General features: G+C 37.9%; 1 protein-coding gene across 1 annotated transcript; it reads right to left on the minus strand.

The window, feature by feature from the left end:
* Positions 1–50: 50 nt before the first annotated feature.
* Positions 51–16,724, minus strand: LOC145767102 (uncharacterized). The gene is made up of 12 exons (XM_082578857.1): positions 16,580–16,724; positions 16,167–16,281; positions 14,823–14,892; positions 14,285–14,401; positions 10,725–10,971; positions 8,894–9,065; positions 8,488–8,666; positions 6,362–6,539; positions 5,684–5,781; positions 4,412–4,573; positions 4,025–4,077; positions 51–3,698 (listed from the first exon to the last, which is right to left on the minus strand). The coding sequence occupies exons 1-12, from the start codon at positions 16,619–16,621 to the stop codon at positions 3,110–3,112; spliced, it is 2,022 nt and encodes a 673-aa protein (XP_082434983.1). The 5' UTR covers positions 16,622–16,724; the 3' UTR covers positions 51–3,109.
* Positions 16,725–24,047: the final 7,323 nt, after the last annotated feature.

A 24,047-nucleotide genomic window follows, 5' to 3' on the forward strand; every position in this document is an offset into this window, starting at 1 on the left:
AAGACGCACGTAAGAGGTAGGACAGACCTATCCAAGCAAACAGCCGCAAATACAAAGGCACATGTTTTATTGCTTCTATCGATACGTGATATCGAACACCGCAGGGACAATATGATGTTGTATGCAGCGCACAAGAAGCGAAACATCGAAAACAGATGGAAAAGTTTAGGATTGAACAAAAAAAAAACTAAATTCCATACGAGCACGATATCATGGAGTCAGAGGCTTCAAAATAATAGAATTTACAATTTTCTGTGGCTACCACTACAACTTATTAATATTGATTCTAGGTCTGCTAACGTTGAATCAATGTAGAAAGGGGGGATTTTTATTGGCTGAGGAGGAACTGACCTAAAAGCAGCAGTTGAGTGCGCACAATAGACAGAACAATTGCCAACTTTCGAATAAACAATACTGCAGAATCCAGCAGCAAATGAAACGCCAGATGCTGCCCTCCATAGCGTGAGGACCAGTAGCAGGTATGAAGCAAACCCGACGTCGAAGTACCCACGATAAAGAGGCAGGAACTCTCAAAATAATAAGGTTCAACATTGTTTCAAGTGTTTCTTTTAAGTCGCTTAATAAAATGAAGTGTAACGAATATTGGAACTAAATTGAACTTGTTCAAACTAGAATTGAATCGCGACAAATTTAAACAATCCCAGCACAACAAAGTGCGGGCAAATAGTTTCATCAACCCGTTTCATCTGGAACAAACCGGATTGCAAGTAAGAACTCCTGTTTCAATTGACGTATGTTCTGAAGTTTTTACCAATGGTAGTTACAAAACGCAACTACAGTTTCAAGTGGAAAAAAACATTTATCAAAAACAGGTCAAATCAATGGTTTGAAGACGATGCAGGATTGGAGTTTGCAGATGAAGCACTTAACGAAGACATTTACTGAAAAAGATTAGACAGAGCAGTTCGTTGGCACGATGAGTGATTGCTGATGCAATCAGTGCAAGAGATAGTAATTTGCCTACGATCGCAAGCCGGTGGTTCCCAATTTGGGGCTCACGAACCCGTTGGATCCTTGAAAACTGTCAAGGGGGGTTTGTAAATGGTTTGATTTTAGAAAAAGTACGAAAATTAATATAATACAGTGCACCACTGCAAAACTTCCTCTCTTGTTTATTCTCAGAAGATTAAGGGTTGGCAGGCTTGGTAAGTTTTGAAAGGGATCGAAAAAGTTTGGGAACCACTGGTATGAACAGTGTTAGAAGAACTTCTCATGTATCCAGCACTGTACAATAATTATATACAACGACACAACGTCCCAGCTTCGTCTTTAAAACGAAATGCCACAGTTCACTAAAAAAGGCCTCAAGCATGAGCACTGAGCAGCTGGTAACAGTCATACCGTATTCAATTCATCTTTACTTCGCTTCAACATCTGGCTACGTAAAAACGATGTAAAAATAACAAGTTTTGCTGGCATGAATTTACATTGAGTTGCAACTAATAGAAAGTAAAGTATTTATTGTCAAGGTAGCTTTTTCCATTAAGCCTCTCCAGGCAGAAAATCTGTCACGCTCCAGACAGTAAAAATGACAAATTTTGCTGTCTGGGTTGCTGTAAACTGAGATTAGTGACAAACAATGAATGCTTTCCAAAAACTTATCACAGCAAACAGATGACGCGTCACATTTTACTATTTGTTGCGTCATAAACATAATATTGTTGCACATGATGACGAAAACAACTAAACCCTACTCAGCACAGCAGTTCAGAAGGTTGTTCTTCGATTCGTCGAAAGTACTTGGAGCAGGTATTGTTATATCACAATACGTAACGCTTCTGTTCTTGTAAAGAACATCTACCAGTAACAAACGTTATTTTATAACAATGTAACGTTTTTCAATAGAACTATAAATTGATTAAAAAAATAGCCTTAGGTCCCAGACCAACTAAATAAATAAGTTTTGCGCATGTCACCGGGAATCCCTTCTTGTCTGCAAGTCAGACAATATATCGATGCAAAGGTTACGTTGAACTCACATTGTGCGACATTAAATTAACGTGAAAACATCTCGTGCCATCATTCAAAAGAAAACACGCATTTGCAAAGTAAGAATGTTGAAACGCAGGAAGGCACAACTGAAGAAGAACATGGCGTGTAATTCCAAATAGTTTAACAGAAATTTGGCTTCTAACAAACTTATAGAAAGTTTGGCCCAAAAACAAACATCCAAAATATTGCGATATGAAAAGTGGTTAGAAAACTCAGCTTCACTTTATGCGGACATGCGACGCGTCAGCTAGAAATGAAGATGGTGCGCTTGTAAAAAAATGTGAAAAGAGTCATGAAAAACATACAAAATGGTAGTAAACGACATGAAAATAAATAAAGCGTTACTTCGTTTTACTTGGCTGGTAGTTTAAAGACTTTATTTTGAACTAAACAGTTTTTGACACCAATAAATAAGCGATGGATAACTCTACGACCAAGCATTGAAACGTTGTTTTTGCTACTTTCCATCGTCAAATTTGACCTACTTCATCAGCAATCAAAACAGGCAATAAATACAATTCCGCATACGTTAAAATACGAAGTTTTCAGTAGGAAGAAAGTTCAATGAACATCAGCAGCAGGTTACAAGGATCAAGGGAAATCCCCTGCCGAAGTACCCAACTGGACTTTGCCTCCATTCTACTGTGGATAACAATCTGGATATTTTTTCAGCCTTCAGGCTGGGAAAAACAGACTCTCTGGACACTGTGGAAAGGAATTCTGCAGCTGATCTTTGGGGGTATGTTTCTGTTGGGTACGCGGCGGAGACTTTTGACTTGGTTCGAATGAAGCAGCATGCAGCTACTTCGACGAAATGGGGGTCATCGCTAGTTTGTTCATGATCTCATGGCGGTTAATTGCAGCTAGGTGCAGTTGATGCTAAGAAAGTTCAATATACAACGAGACACTTGCACTTCGCTCGATTCAAACAAAACATGAGTTCATTAACCACTGACTCTGACGAGGTGGGAACGCAACAAGTGCAAGAGCTCTTACTCCGTGAGAATGCACATAAGAGCTGTGTTTGGGCGGTGGGACGACGCATCTTTAAACTATCGTGACGTAAGCGCATTGTGACGTCACGACTGAAGCAAGTTCAAATGTCGCTTTCCACAAAACACTGATTAGTCTTTCGACCGGCCAACTTCAGTCGGTGGTCTGGGTCTTGTACCACGAGTCGCTTGCTATCTGGCAGGCTGTGTCGGTGCTCTGTTTGACGGGGGGATCCCCGGGGTTCTCTTCGTAGGAAATCCACATTCTTTGGAACGGTCTGGGACTTATGGATCGGTCTAGACTCACACGAGCGACTGTAGCCGCTGAAATCGCTTAGTTTCCGTCCACCGGGGATGTATTGTGTGCCCATGGATGGGACACCAATGGGGGTGCTGGTGGCCTCCTGGAGAAGCCGGTCCTGGTTTGGAGAGTATTGGGGACTCAGATTCACCTGGCTAGGGGAGTTCTGAGGGGTCAACGTCACTTTTTGGGGGTAAGTCATTCGTCGCGATGGAGACAATGGTTTCGGATCTGGGTAGAATTTCTTGGTTTTAGGGGGCAGCGGAGGTTGTTCCTGGGGAAAGAACGTGGTGCCGCCAAAGGAATAATTGGGCACAGCTGCGGTTTGCAATTGCACTGAGGTTGTCTCCACAACCAAACGGCTTGTCCCGTCTGCCGTATGTTGCGAAACACTGGAAACAAAACAAATGAGTGAAAAGCCAAAAACAAATGATTTCTGTTTTGTTGATGTGTCACTAAACATCAACAACTAGATGTCAGTCTTTGTCATTACCGCACAAGACTCTAGCTAGGAAATCGTCGATGACAGATTTGCAAAAACCCAACTTATCATTATCAAATTAACATAAAAAAACGTTAGTTTGAGGGAACAGATGGCACATATAGTCTAAACTCTAAACTGAATCAATGGAAGCCCGCCTCGAGAAGCACAATCGTTTAATGCATAACTAAGTATGGCTGTGCATAACCTAGTAGAACTTTCTACAAACCAGCTTACCTCGCTTCGCAGTGCGCATATGACGCGCTGGTAGAGGGTGGAGAGCAACTGGCCTGTAAAACAACATCTCAACATGAAACTCAAATTTCACGTATCAGATTCTATTTGAATAAGAACCTTCTGGTGACCCCAACAAAGATGAAACAGTCTGTTAAGGTTTTTGGTGAATGGAAATGTTCTTATACATGAATGGTTGATGTTCTTGTACACATAGAAACTCAAGTACCAACACTCATAATTTGCTTGAAACAAGAATACGGCAAACTTGTTATTCAAATGTTATTAAGCAAGCGGACAAATACCGATTTTTTAAAATTTCACATCACAAGTATGCAGTAATGGGCCACTTGTGACGTTTAAATAGCAACAAGGAGAGTTTCAACGCACCTGGATGCCAGATCTGCTTTGTCTTGTGGACTTGGGGGTGAAAAACACTTCCGCAGTGAGCCTGGTGGCAATGGAGGGAATCTGTTTCTTCCTGTTGGACGTTTCATCTGTAGTCGATGACTCGTAATCGTATCCGACCATCCGGTTGACTCTCGTCATCATCTGTGGATGGAGGAGGAGGAAGTTAAAAAATATAATCCGAGCAGATCAATTAAAAAGGAGGTAAAACGGAATTTCAATTAATGCACAATTTCGTTGATACGCATTTGTTTTGTCACTTAAAGTATACTTGGTTTTGAGTTTGCATCAAATACAGACAGTTACTAGTCTCTAAAAACCTTTCCAGGGTGTTTCACGCTTGGTTGGGATCATCAAAAGGCTTTTATTGAATAAAAACCTTCTTATGGTCCCAACTCAGGGTGTAACAGCATGTAAAGCAGACACAGACAACCAAATAATTCTAGTCGAATTCGATGAAACGGAACGAAACGTCGGTAATTCCAATCTAATTTGCTGAAAACCTGTTTACTCTAACTCTAGTTCTAATCTAATTTCCGGTTTTGTTAAAAATTCTAGTTTGCCCAACAGTAGTTTTTAGTAAATAAAAGGAAACTACGCTCTTATCATCATGGAAGGAAAATGCAATAAAACGATCAAAACCAAAATGCCATGATGTCATTCTATCGATTAAGCAGCGAAGTCATTAAAAACTCAATTAATTCAACAACGTCATAATGTTTGTTATGACGTAGAGGTTTTGGTGCTGTGATGATGGAATGACTCTTTGATGCAGATTTGTCATGTTGGGCGTTGGCGTTTTATCCAAATATAAACAGATATGTGACAACTGTGTTAAACTAATTTTAATCTACAGTAGTTTAAATTCAAATCAGATTTGTGAAAACTTGGGTAGTTCTAATTCTAGTCAATTTGTAAAAACGTTAGTGAAAATTATAATCCAATTTCGAAAATTTAAAAAAGTTCTAGTCCAAAACTGCTCTAAAGATTTTTAGAGACTAGTAACTGCATAATGATGTAATCCGCTCTGTTTGGCTTTTTGCTTGGCATTGAGCATTTTTTGTAGCACCGGTATTAATGGAATTTATTGGTTCTGCGTTTGTTCGGTCATAATAATCGTGGGCTAATACACATTGCTTTCTGCAAACTGCTGGTCACAAACTTGAGCGACCGAAATTTAGAGCCTTTATACAGTATTTATGAATCACTAAGGACTGCCAAGATGTTGGTTGGCATAGAATTTTGTGCCGGTACCTGCATCAGCTCCATTGTGTCTCCATATTGGTTGAGAACAGCACACAGGCTTTGAACGAAGAAGGATCCGTTGCTCTCATTACGCCACGAGTAGTATTCTACAATAATAATGATAGTGTTCATTTAGTGACGTCACAGTCAAGAAACGTCTGTAACATTTATGAGGATTTTACATGTGGAGCGCTTTTTTCCCTAAGAAATTCATTGTGCTTTGTGGGAGTTTAAGAAGTTAGGGAATGGCTTGCTGTCTGGCGAGATACTCTGCTCAGTGTGATGTACCGTCCTTTGTGTTTAAAGGAAAACAATGCTATTATAATTATGATGATAGTATTGCAGGAGTAATAAAAAAACAAAAACAAAATTGACTGCACAAAACCGTGTTTATAAATTATAGGTGCTGATTGCTGATCACGCAGCAATAGTTAACCAGCCTCGTTTTAATGATTAGGAATCGATTTTGTTACAACAGCATCTTCAATCTCACAACGTCCTTAATAAATTTACAATTCGTTTATAAGTTATGTTTACATAAAAATAAATGTTAAATTGACCCTGCGAGGAATTTGCCGCATCTCGTCAACGTTCAGTTCCACATGTACAAGCTGCAACTTTTGCTAACTGGGAAGCTCAACAGATTTCGCAAGGTGGCTTGCATCATTGCATTGTTACATCACATACCGGGCACAGTGGAGTTTGCGATGAGAAAATCAGCTTCGGCAGGGATCGTGACTTCCCTCTCTACGCCACCATCCATAGCATCTCCACCGGAGGATTTATGACGGCCATCCACAAAGTCCCGGGTGTTACTAACATATGTTATCTTCTTTCCAGGATCAAACATCACTCCTCTGCAAGCCTACAAATAGAAGTGGTTGGTCAAATGGACACATTTCGTAGTAACCTTAATACCAATGTTCCTTTGCATGTCTTATATGCTGCAGACATATTCACACTTTCACTGCCAAGATTTTTTTGGTGGATTTTTTTTAAATTTAGCTTGAGCAAGGCTTTGATTTTGAACTGCTGTATTTTGAGAACGGAAACTGCTAGAAAAAAAATCAAAACATGAAAGTTGGTGCATTTTCAACAGTCTTTTACAGTATGTTTACAAATTTTGTGTATTTTTTTTTGAAAATGCCTTAAATCACTAAAATTTCTGACAAACTACAAAAAATTTGTGTTTTTTTTTACTTTTTTCGCTTTCGTTTAGGTATCGGAAAAAAAATCTTCAAACTGCGATAAACTTTACCGGTAGATGTCAGGCAAGTGCTACACTTGCAGCATAAAGGTTGTCACGGAGATATTGACGCGATATGCGAGGAAAGAACTGGATAAGCTTCACTTTGCACAAAAAATGACAGTTTTTTACAAAAAATGACAATTCTTTGTAAATAATTGAATATTGCAGATGAAATTTAAATACAAACCTAGTAATTTCTTTCAACTTTTAGACAATACAAGTCTTCCTCTTTCTAAAACAGTCAGACTCATGCAGTTTGGCAAACAAAAAGACCAGATTTTTCTAATTATCAAATGACGTCAAAATGACGTCACAATGCCCGAGTATACTCGGGTTGGCAGGAGTAGTGTTCAGTGCAATTAAACGAACAATTTATCACTTATTGCTGTACATGTATATTGTATAAACATATGTTTTCGTGTCGTAACAGCTTTGTTGTTTTTGTATCAAAGCAACATGAATGTTGCAGGACCCAGCAACTAGACTGGGACAACTAGATAATTATATTAGTCTAATTCGATGAATTAGAGCGAAATGCAGGTAATTCTAATGTAATTTGGTAAAAATTTGTTTACTCTAATTGTAGTCTAATGTAATCTCCGGTTTTTCTAAAAAAATTTAGTTGGTCCAACAGTAGTTTTCAGTAAATGAAAGGAAATTGCGCTTTTATCAACCTCATGCATGGTAATGGCAATAAAACGATCAAGATCAAACTGCTATGCTGTCATTCCATCGCTTAAGCAGCGAAGTCATTAAAATCTTAATTAATATATTAAATCATCTACGTCACAGTGTCTATTATGACGTAGGGGGTCTTGGTACCGTGATGGTGAAATGATACTTCGATCCAGAATTACCATATTGGCATTTTCATCCAAATATAAAAACAATATGTGATAACGCCATCAAATTAATTCTAACCTAGTTTAAATTCTAATCTAATTTGTGAAAACTTGGGTAGCTTTGACTCTAATTCAAGTTCAATCTGTAAAGACTTGAATATTTCAAATTCTAAGTTAATTTCGAAAAGCCAAAACAATTAAGTTGTCCAAGACTGCCAGCAAACAGACCAATGCGTTAACGTCTTATATTGGTTCACACATGGCCACCTCAAGATACGGCCTGATTTGTCACATTTTGCAGAAATTTCCAGGTTTTTCTAACTTTGGGCAAACGTTTAAATAAATTTTTCTAAAAATTAGATTTTTACGCTTTCATTATTCTTTTTCCCAGATGTCACAATAGGTTTTAACATCCTCACATGTTGAAAAACAAAGAAAATTTGATTTTGTAGATTTTAGTCGGACTGTTAATTTTCAATAACAGTCTGATTTTGCGTTTTTCAACTTACTTTTTCTCATTTGCTACTGCTTCCCCAAGGCAACAAAAAAGTTTTATGTCATTAGGAAACCGCAAAAAGTAAAAACATCTCAAAAAATGTCAGTCAAGCACTAGCAGTAGCTGTAATCAAAATCTGCAAAATGTGACAAATCAGGCCGCATGGTTCACATCAACATTTGACAACGTAAAATCAACTAAACAACAATCAGCCCATTGTACGTACTTGGATAAAGAACAGCTTTGGTTTGGCGGCCAGTGTAGGACAGAGGTCTGCACCGAAAGGTCTAGTGAAGTCCCTCAAGTTCATCTGTGCATCGCGGGAGTACAGCATATCTCTGTCTCCACCGTGTGTCAGAATAGCACAGGCAAAGCAATCGTAGTTTGAATGGTCCGCGGTCGCCACTAAGACACCAGTTTCACGTTGAAATACAGTGATTCAACGCAAGAATACAGTTGAAACAGAAATCCCCAGACTACCAGAAGTTCTCAATAAGCAAAGTTGCCATTTGTTTCAATATCACCAAACGTTAAAACGATGTGAAAACAACAATTTTGACCGTTAGTTACAAAATTCACTCATCGCATTAAATAACGTAGCTTTTCTCGTTTAACCAACTGCATGAACTTACGAATCTGAATCCACTGAGTGATTTCCGATTTGGTTGCGTCGTGAATCACCTTCACAAACTCGAAGCCAAGTTGCTTTGCGGTGTTCTCCAAGTTAAGGGCGTCCTTGCGCGTGCCCTTCCTGTCTTGCATGTGATCCTTTTCCCTCTTTCCCTCATTGTAATAGTCGAATGTCTGCAGCAAAGCACAAGTAAGCGGGGGTTAATGTGGGCTGACTTTGCAGTGAAAGATAAAGTTTAGCTCATTTCAAGACAAGGTTGAGAAAAACCCAGAGCATCATATTTGTCCAATTTTTATCAGAAAATTGAAAAAATGAACCAAAGTACTACAAGGTACTTAAAACAAACTTCAAATTAGGACTTGAGGATGTGATTGTGAAGGAAATTTCCAAGGATAAATTGAAAACACAGTGGATATTTCTGTACACAAAATCAAGTAATGCCACTTTGTACTACACTAAAACTCATTTATGCAAGAAGGCCTCATAGTTAAACAGCCCTAGTGCATTATTTTATTGAGTTATGCCAGCATGTACTGTGAGTGAGAGGCACTTCATTGGTAGAAAGTAGTATTTGAGGTGAAATAAGCATGAATCTACCTTTTTTGAATCTTTTTTAAATAATACCCAAAAAAACCCGGGTTTTTTTTAAAAAAACCATGCGGGTTGGGCTTTTTTAAAAAACCCGGGTTTTTTAAATGTTTTTTTTTAAAAACCCACCCGGGTTTTTTTGGGTCGGGTAAAATGCCGACAACCCTGTTTCAAGAAAGTACAAAGTTGAATCAATGTTTCATCACTCAAAATGGCTGCGTTCTTCATGACTTAAAAAACTTGTTTTTAGGTAGAATTTTATGTTATTGCCTTTTGAAATGCACCATGGGAGGTTAATGCATAACGTTAAATCATAACGTATAATGTTAATGGAAGGATAATGTTTAAAAAATCAATTTTCGAAACATAACTTGCAATCATGAATAAACAGAAAACGTAATTAGAGGTTTTAACTTTCAGCGATACAATGTGACATCACAAAGAAAGTAAACCATCACAGGCTGAAACACGTAAACCCATTTAATTCAACTTGGCACAGGAAGCACACCAAGACTTGACCTAACACAGGAAGCATGTGTTGGTGTTGCTAACTTTTGTTGGGACTGATGCGGCGAGGTGAAGGTTCAAACAGGAACTGAGACAAAAGCAGTCACGTGACAAGCGTCATTCACCGATTACGTCACAAGCACAATAAGGAGTGCTGTCAAAACAGACAAAACCTAGCCAGGCGTTCAAACAATGTACAAAATGATCGATTTGCAGTAAAGCTCTAACAAAATTTTCAGCAAAAACACGACGTCTTCTTTCTCTGTTTGTGGTTGAAGGAAATTCACAACTAAACGTTTTCAAGCACGAAGAATGCGATGTGTTGTGACGTTTTGGATGTGTAAGTTGGCCAGAATGTCAAAAAGTAAAAGAAACATGTTCAAAGATTACACTTTTCAACACCAATTAAGATTTTCAGTTGAAAAGAACAAAAATTCGCCCAAGAACTCTCCACACTACAAATACGAACAAGAGCTCAAGTAACTACAGATTGTCCGAGCCTCTGCAAACTTCACTAAGAGTTGTGCTTTAATTTTACGCGAGTTCACCATCTGGCGACGTAGAATACACAAGATGTTCAGTGAGCAATACCGGTTTGCACTGCCAGAAAGTTAGTGTGAAGCCACGGTGGAGTTGCATCAATTAGTTATAGTAATGTAAAGAAGTATTGAGAGTAACAACACAATGAGAAGCCAAGTAAGTGAAGCTAGATTGGAAGCACAAGAGAGATGACTTACGAAGTGGTTGAATATGACGAAGCATCCACGTTGGGGGCGGTTCATTTTGTAACGGAATTCATATTCATTGGTTGAGATGTTTCTGACGATGGGTTCTGCCCCCCTGCGTTGCTCTGATGTTACCCCTAGATGGGGCAGGTGGGTCGGGGGCATGTCTACGCGATCTTCATCCTCATCTGCAGATATATCTCCTCCGGCATCGACCCGGTCTGATGGGGCGGGGGTAGGCGACCGATTGAGTTCGTCTCTGCAAAGCAATAAGGAGTTCTTAACTTTTTATTATTGTTCACATATTATAGAAGATTTAAAATTACGTTTACAATGCGAAGGAGAAAAGTGTTCAAGGCAATCGCTACAAGGAAAGAATTGGTCACCCCTACTAGAAATTTGGATGGTGATTTACCTCTACCATCTACTTTGGATCAAAATTAGGAATTCGCCATGCAGAAGACCTTTCTAGCAACAGTGAATTTATTCCCTTGATAGATCAATTTTGTCCCTGGTCGAAAACTACTGTGTTATTGTTTTGTTTACCTAAACTGCCAGTCACCAAGATGCGATCGCTCGACGACCATGCAGCGTGCACCCAAGTGGTTGGTTGGTTTTAAATTTTTATCCTCGGACTGACAAAGCCTTGATAGGTTATTCCTGGTAGTTTCGCATACTTGAAGAGGCATTTCGTTTTGACGCAGAGCCGGTTAAAGAGATTGGCAGAGTGAAGTTTCCGATTGCTAAAGTGTTATAATAATCATTCGCTATCTCCGCTTGCAGCAGATTGCGCATCAACATGGGTTACTTGACAGGGTTCCATTTGATTTTATGAGCCGTACGTCAGTCTTCGAAATGAGCATATTTTTACTTCGGCAAAAACGTTGCCGAGGCCAAACGGCAAAAGTTGAAATTGCCTCGGCAATTGCTGTGAACGTTTATTACGAAAAAATTGTAGGCTACCACAACATGTAAAACGAGAAGCGAAAAATATACTAAAGTAGTCTATCAAGACCGCATTGTTTGATTTGTTGTGATGTAATAATACCAAAAGTAGCGATAAAGCGAGCAATGCGATACGCACGCTGTTACGATAATTCATGTTAAATAACTCACGGGGGGAAATATGTTAATTTTGGGTTGATTCAACGTTCGAGTCAGCACAAATCGATTTAATTTTCCCGACCGGTTGCATTGCGTAACAACAACGCCCAATAAGAAATTTACATTAGTTTTACATTAATTCGATATCTAGCGACGTTGAATTATCATAAACTAGCGTTAATTCCTCAACCAGGTGCCGGTAACAAATTAATAGCTCCCTGCGAGAAGATTGCCTCGATTTACGTTTACACTAACATAATTTTGGCACAATTGGGATACTGCGAGCAACACAAATACTGTTTGATAAAGAACTAGTCAGAATCGGAATCATCAGATGCTGTATCGGAGGATGAGGTTGTCTCGTCAATGCATAACATTAAAAGCAAATGATCGCCTACTTCTGCCTTTTGCAAGTTAAACGCGGCCTTGTTCACGCTGGCTCTATCGGACCCAATGCCTATCAGTCGGCTGTTTTTTGGAAATTCGAAGTTCCCCTTCAATACGCTTCGTCGAATGCATCCTTCAAATCTTTCGCATTACGGTCCTCTGGTTCCTCGACAGATAGCACGTGACAGGTAGGTTTTCCCAAAGAACACGTCTTAATGACGAAAACTTCTTTTTTGTCCATAGTTTTGGCATTTGACGACCCATCGTACAAAGTACTGAAATATTGCTTGCTTTTACTGTTTAAAGGCACAGTAACCTCGTCTTGCATTAATGCGTTGGATAAAAAATGAATCATTTCTCTACAAGCCTTATCAGTAGAGTATCCAATTCCCAAGTCAGCATTAAAAACGTTTTTTTCAAATTTATATAGTTCTTTGTAAAATTTGAAAGATTTATTGTTCAAAGCCAAGAAATGGGCCATTTGGAACTTTTTCATGAGTTGGTTACTACTTTTTTAACTGGGCCCCGTAGCTTTTCTAATTCCGATTTCGTTCCGTCATAAATTCTTTACAAATTTTGCAAAATACTACACTAACTTTTCCTTCGGTCCCCTCTGTTTCATAACCTATAGCAGGTAAATTCCACTTTTTAACTGTATCTTTCTTTACCATGATTTATATTTGCAACGACACTGGTAAAGAACAAGCATTCGATGAAACAATAACTTTTGCGTAACAATTAAGCCAGTATTTATAAGGTTGCAAGCTTTTTTTATAGTTCACATGAGCATTGTTAGCGCATTAAATTGCACCTGTTGTTGTTATGCAATCAGACATGGACTTCTAAATAGTAGTATATTTAGAAGTCCATGAACCAGACATCTATCACAAACCGCAATTAAAAAAGCTCACTCTAAAGGTTAACGCGTTAACCTATTACTTACATGTATTCGACGTCTGTTGATGTTGTGTGGTTCGTTGTGAAAGCGACGCGATCATTTCTGATACAGCTGGACGAGATAACGGAAGGCGAAGCGCGATAAGAAGTAAATGCTTACAATAATTTGACGTCTACTGGCATTGAACCAATGCAAATAGGGTGATATTTCTATGAAAGATTCAATTTTCCCAGCTGGGCACGTGTCTAAGCGCCGGCGAAGTAGAAAGTAACCCAAATAAAAACATCAAGCAATAGTAAGATTGAATCAACCTCCTAGTCTGGTGTGGTCTAAGAAAATTAAGGTTATTTTTGTAATCTTGTGGTCCTTACAAGCGCTCGTGTGGCCTCGGCATTTTTATTGCCGAGGCTAATGTGTCATTCATGCATCTGCCTCGGCAATCACCTCGGCAATTGCCGATTGCCGAGGCTAATTTCGAAGACTGCGTACTGCTTCCATGCTGGCTCAAGGCAGATTGGAAGAGGGTGGTATGTCACCAGATTATTACCTGATTTATCCTCACTGCGTTATGCAACAAAGAACACAATCGGTACCCTTTTTAAAGTCTTTGGTATGACCCGACCTGGAATCGAACCCAGAGCTACCAGCACCAGAGCCGAAGGCGATAACTACTGAGCCAGGGGTGCGGGAAGTGTTATTGCCCGGGAATTATTCCATCCACAAGGTGCCGTTGAATGGAAAGTTGAAAAGTGATGCGTTTGGAAATGACGCGTTGTGTACAGTACGTTAATCACTGCGGGTGCATAGTCGGCTGCATAGCCGAGTGGTGAGAACCCTGGAACGGGAATCGAAATGGCGCCGGTTCGACACCGCTCAAGAGCATGCGGCTGTGTCTTTGGCAGGACACTTTAAGGCATGCCTGAAGGTGGACACGAAGATTGGCTTCCTTACCTTCCCGTCCACTTAATCTAAATCTTCAACCACCAGGTGTAAGCCTGGATACGACAAACTGCGGGAAGTGTGCTCTGGCAACAGAATCATAAAGTACCGGAAATGAATGTTAAAACTACGTGAATAAAAAAGTTAGGAAAAGCTTTCATAAAAAAGTTTCAACTTCCACATTGAAGAATCACTTTTTTTGCTCTCCTGCAACAGTAACGACTTATGAGCAAAGAAACCTTACGAGAAAAAGTGCTTGACCGCGTCGCTGGCTCCCTCCGCCTTGAAAACAATCGTTTCATTGTCCCAGCTGCTCAATACTTCGTCGGCTGACACGATGCTGTCGCGCTTGTAATCTTTTCTGCAGATGTAGAGAGATGGCCATGTGAACAATAGATTACACTAACTGTCCAGTATGAGTATCAACATTACCAGACAAAGGTCGCTGGGTCATAAGATTCGGCTTCACAATGAAGAACATTTAATAAAGTGAACAAAATAGCCCAATTACTTTGAGTTAAACTTTAACGAATATGCAGCCAACGAGTGCCAACATGCGAAATATGGACGCAAACTATGAACGCATTACCTGGTAACTCTCTTATGAGCAGCAACTTTTCAGTGAAATAGTTCTCAATGATATGATCTATTTGCATAATGATGCTCCATTTGCCATATCAAGTGTAGACATAAGCTGGTAAATCATAACATTCTCATGCCGATAAATGGCAACACTAGGAGTGGATGGCATATAAAACAAAATAAATATCGAAATCACTCACTTTGGAGTAAAAGTGTCAATGATCTCCCCAGCAGTCTTTCTTTTAGGAAGAGGGCTCATTAGCATCTCTCCTGGAAAGTGATGAAATGTCAAGTGAAAACATCTCTTAACACCGATACATATAAAAAGATGAATCCGGACTTGAGCAGTAAAAAGTAGTGTTGTGTAAGAGAAGCAGTGACAGGTGTCACTTTTAGAAAATGTCATTGTCAAAATCTGTCCTTTGTAAAATTGATTCAAAATTTTCATGATGAATCGATACGTAAAAATAACGAATATTTCTAGCTGGGTTCACAAAGGATAAATTATTTGGACATAATATTTGTAAGTAAACTGTTGATAAAAATTATAATCACAGAACCACAGCTTGAGATACAGTAATAGCAGTGGTACTTGCAAGTACCAAATAGCAATCAAACAACAGCTATATTGGTTAATAAGTAACATAGATAACAAGCCGTAAGCTAGTTACTGCCCTATCAATAGCAATCGTTGAAATAATTATTTATTCATGATTACATAACAATATATACACGGTGAAGTCATTGACGTTATGCTTGAATGATCTCATAAGTCAAAATGGTTTCAAAGTGGTCTAAATTCATCCAGATAGAACAAAGAAAGCATTTGATACTAAATATAACATCTTGTTTCAGGGTTAAGTCTTGCACCATTTAGACACACCAAAACAAACAATTGTCCTTATGCTACCCAGTCATGTGAAGTCTATTCAGATGCCAGGGGCTGGTGACATAACAATTAGAAATGCAGCAAGACATGCTAAATATAGCTCTAAAGCACTTTAGAAAAATTAAATGCTTCATAAAGACAGTATATATATATATCATAATTCCTTTGCTAGCTATTGCTTGCTTTTAGCAGAACAAGACAACAACATAAAACTGGTGCAATTAACTTGGTAGATAAAGAACATGCTTCCAATTCAAAAAATGGGGGCACTATTGCTATACTATTTTACTTATTCAAAAAGTGGCTAATATTTGGCATAAATTATCCTTTACACTCAAAAGCAGTAAAAGCGTAGATGCCTTGACCTATCGACAATATTTATAAATTTGTATTCCACCATATGTAATGTATAGCATGGCTGCAATATTGCATAAAATATACCATGATAAGATTAGAAAAGAAAGCACCAACATTATGAAATTTGAAAAATGTATCCAATATTGCCAAATGCTAATCTGCATTTATTGCAACAGTTTGAAGTGCTGACACAACAATCTATTCGCTCAACTGATCTATTGCAGAAAAATTGACCACTAAAATAGCACATTTGACTTGATCAAATAGAATCACCCAAACCTTTCCCAGTCTAACCCACCTGCAGGGAGGGATGATGAGGATGCATGGGATCCATGTCGCAAAGGAACATATCCAAAAGGGCTGTTATTTGTATCATCCACTGAATTTTCAAGTTCCATGTCAAATTGCATTTCCTGCAGAAACAGTTCAGGTCGTCAACTGGATTAGAGCAATTATATATAAACTTAAAAAAATGTTTAAAGATACTCTTGATACAATTTATAAACAGCAACACAATCTCATATATATAACTACTAATATCTTGACTATAATATATTATGCCATACTTCGACAGAAAATTTTACCTGTGAAAAACTAAAAACTCACTAATCATTGTTAGTATGTATAAGTTAATTTAAAATAAATACAGTAACGATATGACTGGAAACTGAAAAAGCAGTGAACACATTTAAAATAAAACACTAATCTTACATCGTCTCTTCCTTGGTTATAACTGACACGTGGAATATCCATGTTTCAGAAATAGTCGTCTCCAATCACAAATCAGCTTTTAAATTATACAATGTCTTAAACTTAACAACGTCTTAATTTATACACATTACACAAGTAAATCTTAAATAAATATTAAATAGTGTTGATGTTACATTTTATGTTTGTAATATTATATAGTTTATATTACTGCCGTATAAAGACAACTCAAGAAAGTAAGATAAATCTAACACAAAAAGAAAGTGATAGTATCTTTCACTAAGCAGTTCAACATACTGGGCCAATGTTCATAACATGTCGATTGCCAATCAGGTTAACTTTTGATGAACGTTTGACCTGCTATGCTTGAAGATATTGCAGTGTGGTAACCCTGCTGAGCGGTAATTCCATATTTATTAATGATGATATGGGGCACAAATCAACATGGGAATAGACAAGCTATATATATTTTATTCACTCAAAGTATTTTAAATATTTCAATGATGAATCATGAAGTATAATACAGTACTATCAATGATATCAAAACAACACATTTTCCAAAAAAGTCTTACTTCCTTGTATAACTGTATGCAAAATGCTGGCAAGTTTCCTCGACTTATACAATAAAAAACAAAAATAATGTGGCCTTGTTTAGGCTATGTTTTAAACTGACTACCAAAGCATCCATGCGTTAAAAACAAAGACTATATATATGCAGGCTTACCATACGTCCCATTTTAGGTGGGACAGTCCCGCTTTTTAACGTCTTGTCCCGGCGTCCTGACCGGTCAGCCAAACGTCCCGCTTGGGCGTTCAGCCAGCATAATACACGAACATTACCAATTAGCATGTTCTCGTTACTGTTGTTGCTGTGTAGCGTACCGGTAGCCTACTTGCTGAAGGTAAATGCGTGATTTTGTTTGTTTCTTTGTTTTTGATAAAAAGTTATTTGTTATGTCATTGTTAGCGGATACTTGGTACAATTTGTTACGTGTCTTTCTGTACGTCAAGAGGGTGCTGGTCAGCCACTTTAGTAGTAGCTGGTAGCCTGGTAGTTAACGTCAATTCCTTTCTATTTTTCAAACTGAAACCGATATTTAGACAGAGAATATGCGCATGAACTCTCGATGACAATACGGTCAATGAAGACAGCCGGGATGGCTTTAAATGTAGGCCTATGTAATAATATCGGAAAATATAAAGTTAAAAACTCACAGCTAATGGTTTTGGTCTTTGGAGGCGTCCAGTTTTGAAGTCACAAAAATATGGTAAGCCTATATATATATATGAATATTTTAAATTGATTGTCCTGCTTTGGTATCATGCACGCCAGTGGCGTAGCCAAGGGGGGGTTTTGGGGGTTACAACCCCCCTCCTTTGGCACGCGTGTGACGTCGCGATATTGAGAATGATGCTTTCAGTCTAAAAAAAATTGTTAAATTTTTAACAAAACTGCATTAAAAGAGCGAGTTTTGCCAATACCAAACATTCAAATATCTCAGCCAGGAATTAGCAACAAGAAAACATAGAGACTTAGCTTTATTTGCGAAAAATGCCGAAGAAAACATGATCTTATCCTTTCGCTATGCCACCGGACAGCACCATTTTACAGGAATATTCATACCCACATTTTTGTTGAAAATGCTCTCAGACAGAATGCACCAAATTCGAAGTAATTTTTCAAAATTTTCTGGGGGAGGCCCCCCAGCCGCTGGGTTGTCAAAACCCCCCCCATTGAAAATTCCTAGCTACGCTACTGATGCACGCTATAACGTCCGCATTTTGTCGCTTCTACCTTTTTCTGGATCTCTGTTGTGTTTGTCATATATTGTTGTTTTTCTCGTTGTGATGGTCAAAAAGTAAAAACAAACTGAACTGATAATTGTTTTGTGTCCTGTCTCTCTTTCGCTTACACAGACATGTATGGAGAAAAATCAGACAATGGTGCCAGTGATGCCAAGTTATTTTTATAAACAAGCTACGTGCATCTGCATCTGAGAAACAAGCCAAAACAGGCAAATTAACAAAAAAAAGCCCAATAATTTGCAACCAATCTCAAGCATGCATTTTAACAGTTCAAAATTTTAAGTACAACTGTTAAAGTTGATACGTCACCTTACTTCAAGAATGACACTTATTTATTTACATCACTCTGTGCAGGGCCGGATTTAGCTGATGGGGGGCCCGGGGCATTTTAGATCGGGGGGCCCCCGTGCAAAAAAAACTTTTTGCGCCTACGGCGCGTAAAAACCATCTCTATGTCTACAGTAGCATCAGTCCACTACTGCACAGCATTTTGCAGAGACTTTAAAGGTCAAAAGGAATAAAATAACACAAAATCACATTTTTTCCACATAGGGGGGCCCTTCAAAAGTCGGGGGGCCCGGGGCAACTGCCCCCTCTGCCCCCCCCTAAATCCGGGCCTGACTCTGTGTACTAATTATCTTGAAAAAAAGGCACAATGTTGACTACAATGAAAAAACTCTTAATTTGGTGTCAAAAACAAGTTAAAATAAAAAAGTTAGACAGGCAAAAAAACAAGCCACTCACAAAATTAAAAAAGAGGCCCAAATTAGCCGAAAATCGCAAGGTTGGCAACACTAAATAGTGCTTTCTAGTTTAAAAGCAGAGAAACAATCAATCATTTTTTCGTGATTAACGTGTTTGAAATTAAGAGTTTTTATTTATTGTAATCAACAACAAAAAATACTTCTAGCCACAATAGTCGAAATACCATCACGTCAATGAACGGGAAAAGGTGGCAAAACCTTGAGAGGTTTAAGACATGACTACAAATAAGTCCTTTTTAAGCATTGATTTAACGTCTGCTAGCCGCTGAATCAATGTAAAAAAGAATGACTTGCTGGCTTGGGAAAAACGTAATTTATTTAACTGGCAGTTCTGACCTTTCTCATCGTAATGAGGCTATTTCATTTCAGCCTTTGCCAATAGCAAACTTTTCTACCAACTCTTTCCATTTTCTGTCACCAACCAAAAGTTAGGATCACTTTTAATCCAACTCAAAGCCGTGATTCGCTACATGTAATGACATAATTGTTTACAAAACAGAAAACACGACATTTATCAAACTCTTTCCTGACAAATATCTAATTCATTGAAATAATTAGGCTGGAATATTTAAGCTGTAGTGTGGTACTGTATGCAGTTCTTCAAAATAGACCAAAAGTTTTCAACTTATCTCAAGCATTTGAAGTATTTTCTCATCTTGTCCTTCCATTCAAAAAGCCAAAGTCTTACTCCACAGTGATACTTTGAGAACTTGTTTAACGGACGGTGATTACTTAGTCAAAGTGGATTTGTAATGACTTAAACTTAAATGAACAGGATTTAAAACATTCCAAGTTTTGAAAAATTAACTTCAAAGCCATGAAACAAAATGATGTTGGCAAAAACTTCACAATGTTAACCTGATGATCAGCTTTGTCCTTGTTTCAAACTTTTACAAGAATGCTACACTGCAAAAAATATTGCCAGGACTGGGTTTCTTGAGAATTTTTTTTCGTCTGGGAATACAGATTTCCACCATCAATTTTTTTTTCGTCTGAGAATCGACAAGACATCTTGATTGATGTTACCATCAAGTCAAAGTATGAATGAACACTAATTCGGCTAAAGCTCTTTATATATGCCTATTAAAGCACACCTCCAAAGACCGTCTGATCACACCAAAAGGTTTTTTTTCAAGAAAAAAATGGGTGTCAACTGAAAGTCAAAACTCCCCTGGGAAATCCTAAGGTGAGCTAGTATCATTCGTAAACTAAGGTAACCAAAACAAACTATACCTAACTTTTCGTTTTTTTCCAACATTTGAATATTTTTAACACTTTGCTCCTCAAAGGGAGGCCGGATTTGGCCCCCCCCTCATATTTCCTTTAATTATTTGAAGCACAGTAACGCCATGCACTTGGTTTTTCTTGACTTTTCCTAAAATTGCCAGGCGGATCTGATGATATTAAATTTGATGCTAAAAGTTGTGTAGTTTTCTTGTAAATTCAAGATTTTGGTGAATTTTTGCTATTTCTAGCTAACTTCCAGCAAAGCGTGAAATGGATTACATTGCGATGACAAGCCATAAGCTCATAATTGCTTCGTGCATCGATATGCGCGAGCAGAGAGAAGCATTCTCTTGCTTTCTTTTGTTTGGTTTGACCTCAATAATACAAAGCGCGTTATTTCTTATGCTACAAAGAAAAGCCAGTGATCGCAAAGCTGTTAATTAGAAACAATAATAGCAAACGTTTTTTGCGTTATCAGCTCTACAAAGAAGAATAGCAATCCACGATCAAAATAGTAGACTATGGAGGCCACAAACTATTCAAAACAGTTGTTTCAAGCAGATAATATTCATTGACGAATAAAAAACGTTACAATAAGAAATCTTCTCTTGGATAAAGACACGAAAACTTGGTTTCGAAATAAACGTTCTATGGAAATGCTCTCATTGACAAAACTTGCAATTGAGGAAATGTATCACTGCAAATGCTTTTGGGAGAAGCCGGAGAAATAGCGTTTTTGCAAACAGTAATTGTGAGATACTCAAAATTATGAGATAGGCTTCATTTACACGTAGCAGCTAACTCGATGGCGTCCCTTCACTGATTTATGTCGCCTACTTGTTGTTATGTCCTGTATTTTTGTTTCACAGTGCACTGTGTTTTGTTCCAAAGAGCGCAAAATAAAGATGATAATGCTTCATCTACATTACAAAATATTTTGTAATGTAGGCCTACAAACAAAATGTACAATGTACACAATGTACATTACAAAATATTTTGTACTGTAGACGAGGCATAAAGTTAGGCGTCACATAAGACAAACAACAAATCAGCTTTCTTCATCATTGATTCAACATCTGAATACGTTGCGCCAATGTATAAGAGGCCGGCTATTGTGAAGACCCGCCATTTAGGCTATAAACGATCCGATTATACCAAAAGTGGGACAAACTAGTGGATCAAAGAATGAATAAACAATGCTGAGAAAACTAAATCTAAGTGACGAACAATACCGATGTCTTCATTTATCTTGGAAAAATGCTGCCCAAACTTATCAACAAAAAATACCGTAAATAACGGCAAGGATCCCGAAAGCAGAATTTGCTCAACTTTGGCATGAATTTAGTCAGACATCTACAGTAATAATTCCACACATACAATAACGGGCTCTCAACTGCTGTAAGATAACACGATGGTTCTGGTTCTGGGCGATTTGTGTAACAGTTTAGGGGAAGACACTACTTGAAATGATGCACCACACAAAAGATTTTCAATGAAGACTGAGTCTAAAAACCGGTGTGGATTGTGCTGCACAATGACTTCAAGTTCAGGACAGACAAGGCACAAAAATATCACGATAAAAATAAAGACCTTGTGGGAGATTTTCGAGAATCATAACACGATGCAAATACCAAAAACGCATGGTTTGCATGCTGCTCTAAGCTGGCCGGCAACCACAAAGGTAGACAATACAGGCAGTTTATAATTCGATAACAGCGCAATAAACATTATAAATACGTAAACCGACAATTTTCTTTTACAAACGTTTTACGTCTAATAGTAAATTTTCCCTCAACAATTTTTTGTGAAGCACTTGCAAACCACGGTTTTATAAAATAATTCATCATTATTATTTTTTACTTCTCGGATATTGTAAAACGTCATCAGCAAAATCACAAAAAAAATTTCATTACTTCAATGTAGTAGGCCTAAGAATTTCTTATAGAATTGTAGCCACGTTGTTTCAACAAAGAAGCCATTTTTTAGCAATATAGAGTTATAGAAAATAATTTGCAATCATGCAAATGGTTGGAAAGAATCTAGGAAGTCTTCTCACAATCTGGCACAAAATGATTATGTTTATTGTATCTCTGTAAAATGTTTTACGACAAACTTTGAAGCTTCGTTATAATCATTTTTATCTTTGAAGTCAAAAGTTATTTTTTTTTTTTTGGCCAGAAACATAATCACTGCCTTGCTGATGTTGTCGATATTACGCGTATTTTTAGTGCTTCAAACAATAAGGACCCAGTCAGCAATCCAGTCCTTTTACATTGATTCAACATTTGTAAACGTTAAATTTATGTAGATTTGCTGACTGTGGGTTATTTCACATTTCCTTTGTTTACGCACGTTCCTCAATTCGCTGTTGCATTATTTCGACGCTGGCGGCAATTCGCTGTTGCATTATTTCGAATTGATTGACACAATCTTCAATAAAAAGTGAGCTTCGAACTTAGCTTTGTTGATATAAATGCTGTATTTTTTGTGGATGTAATTTATGAGTCATGTTTATAAACACCCGTAAGCGAAATGACTTATGATGTGGCCTGCATGATATTTGTGATGCGACTTGACACAAATCCACAATTTCAAAAGCACCTAATTTGAACTTAGAAATTTCAGATAATTTCAACAACTTGTTCAACTGTCTTCTCTCTACTAAAAATATTCATACTACAAACTCAATTGTAGACCTAAATACACAAACGAAGATGTAAACAGCTATTCAAGCAGGCTAAGGTGTTACTTATGAGAAATTTGGTTCCATAAAACTAGAAGCTAGCCATGAGTTTGGGAATGCATTAGTTTAGGATAAAAATGTAAGACAACAAACGCAGTTTTGTTTTTTTTTCAAATTCGTGTAACAATGTTACTTTGATTGTAACTATTTTAGAATCAGTGAGTAGCTTACAATAAGATTTGCTCGCAAGTCGTAAATTCTAATCAATGCAATGATTCGGCACACCGCACACACACTTCGTGCGTTCGATCGAGCTCTTTGTTATTCAGAAGTTTGCATGAAATCGGATTAGCACGGTAATTAAATAGCGGCAAGTTAAATCAAAATTGTCGTTTTTGGGTACCTTTGCAAAAATTGAAATATCAAGTTTAACATATAAAATTTTAAAATAATGACTTTTCAAACTTATATACAAATGATTTGCTTTCACACCAGTGCAACTTCTGTTCAAATAGCATCAGCGGATAACACGTAACAGCTGATTGAATTTGATCCAAAAACGGCCCCCCCTTGAGCAGTTAACTTCCAAAAAAACGTTGAAAAGCAAAGGGTTAACTTCAATCTTACATTCAACGACCCATGAACTCTTTTCTTACTTGACTTGCAACAATGCCTTCTCGTTTGTCACTGACACATTGTTCAACGCGTGTCATCGCGCGCCATTGAACAAACAAAAGTGAGATGATCTGATGTGCTGACTGCTGACCTCGTCCGCTGTCGCAATCAAAACAAAGATTCGAAACTTCGCTGCATTGCGCAATGTAAATGCAAGAATTGGCGGCAATCGCTTGCTAACTTGTTTCATTGGCATCTTTCAAAACGCAAATGAAAAGTTCTGTTGCCTTGGTTAACTTTTTTTTCAAACACTCTTTTGTAAAGTTATTTTATACAACACAACTTGTTTGGTACTATGGAAAGGTCTCAAACGCCT

Source organism: Aplidium turbinatum, chromosome 3 (assembly GCF_918807975.1).
Source record: "Aplidium turbinatum chromosome 3, kaAplTurb1.1, whole genome shotgun sequence".
NCBI classification, from domain to species: domain Eukaryota; kingdom Metazoa; phylum Chordata; class Ascidiacea; order Aplousobranchia; family Polyclinidae; genus Aplidium; species Aplidium turbinatum.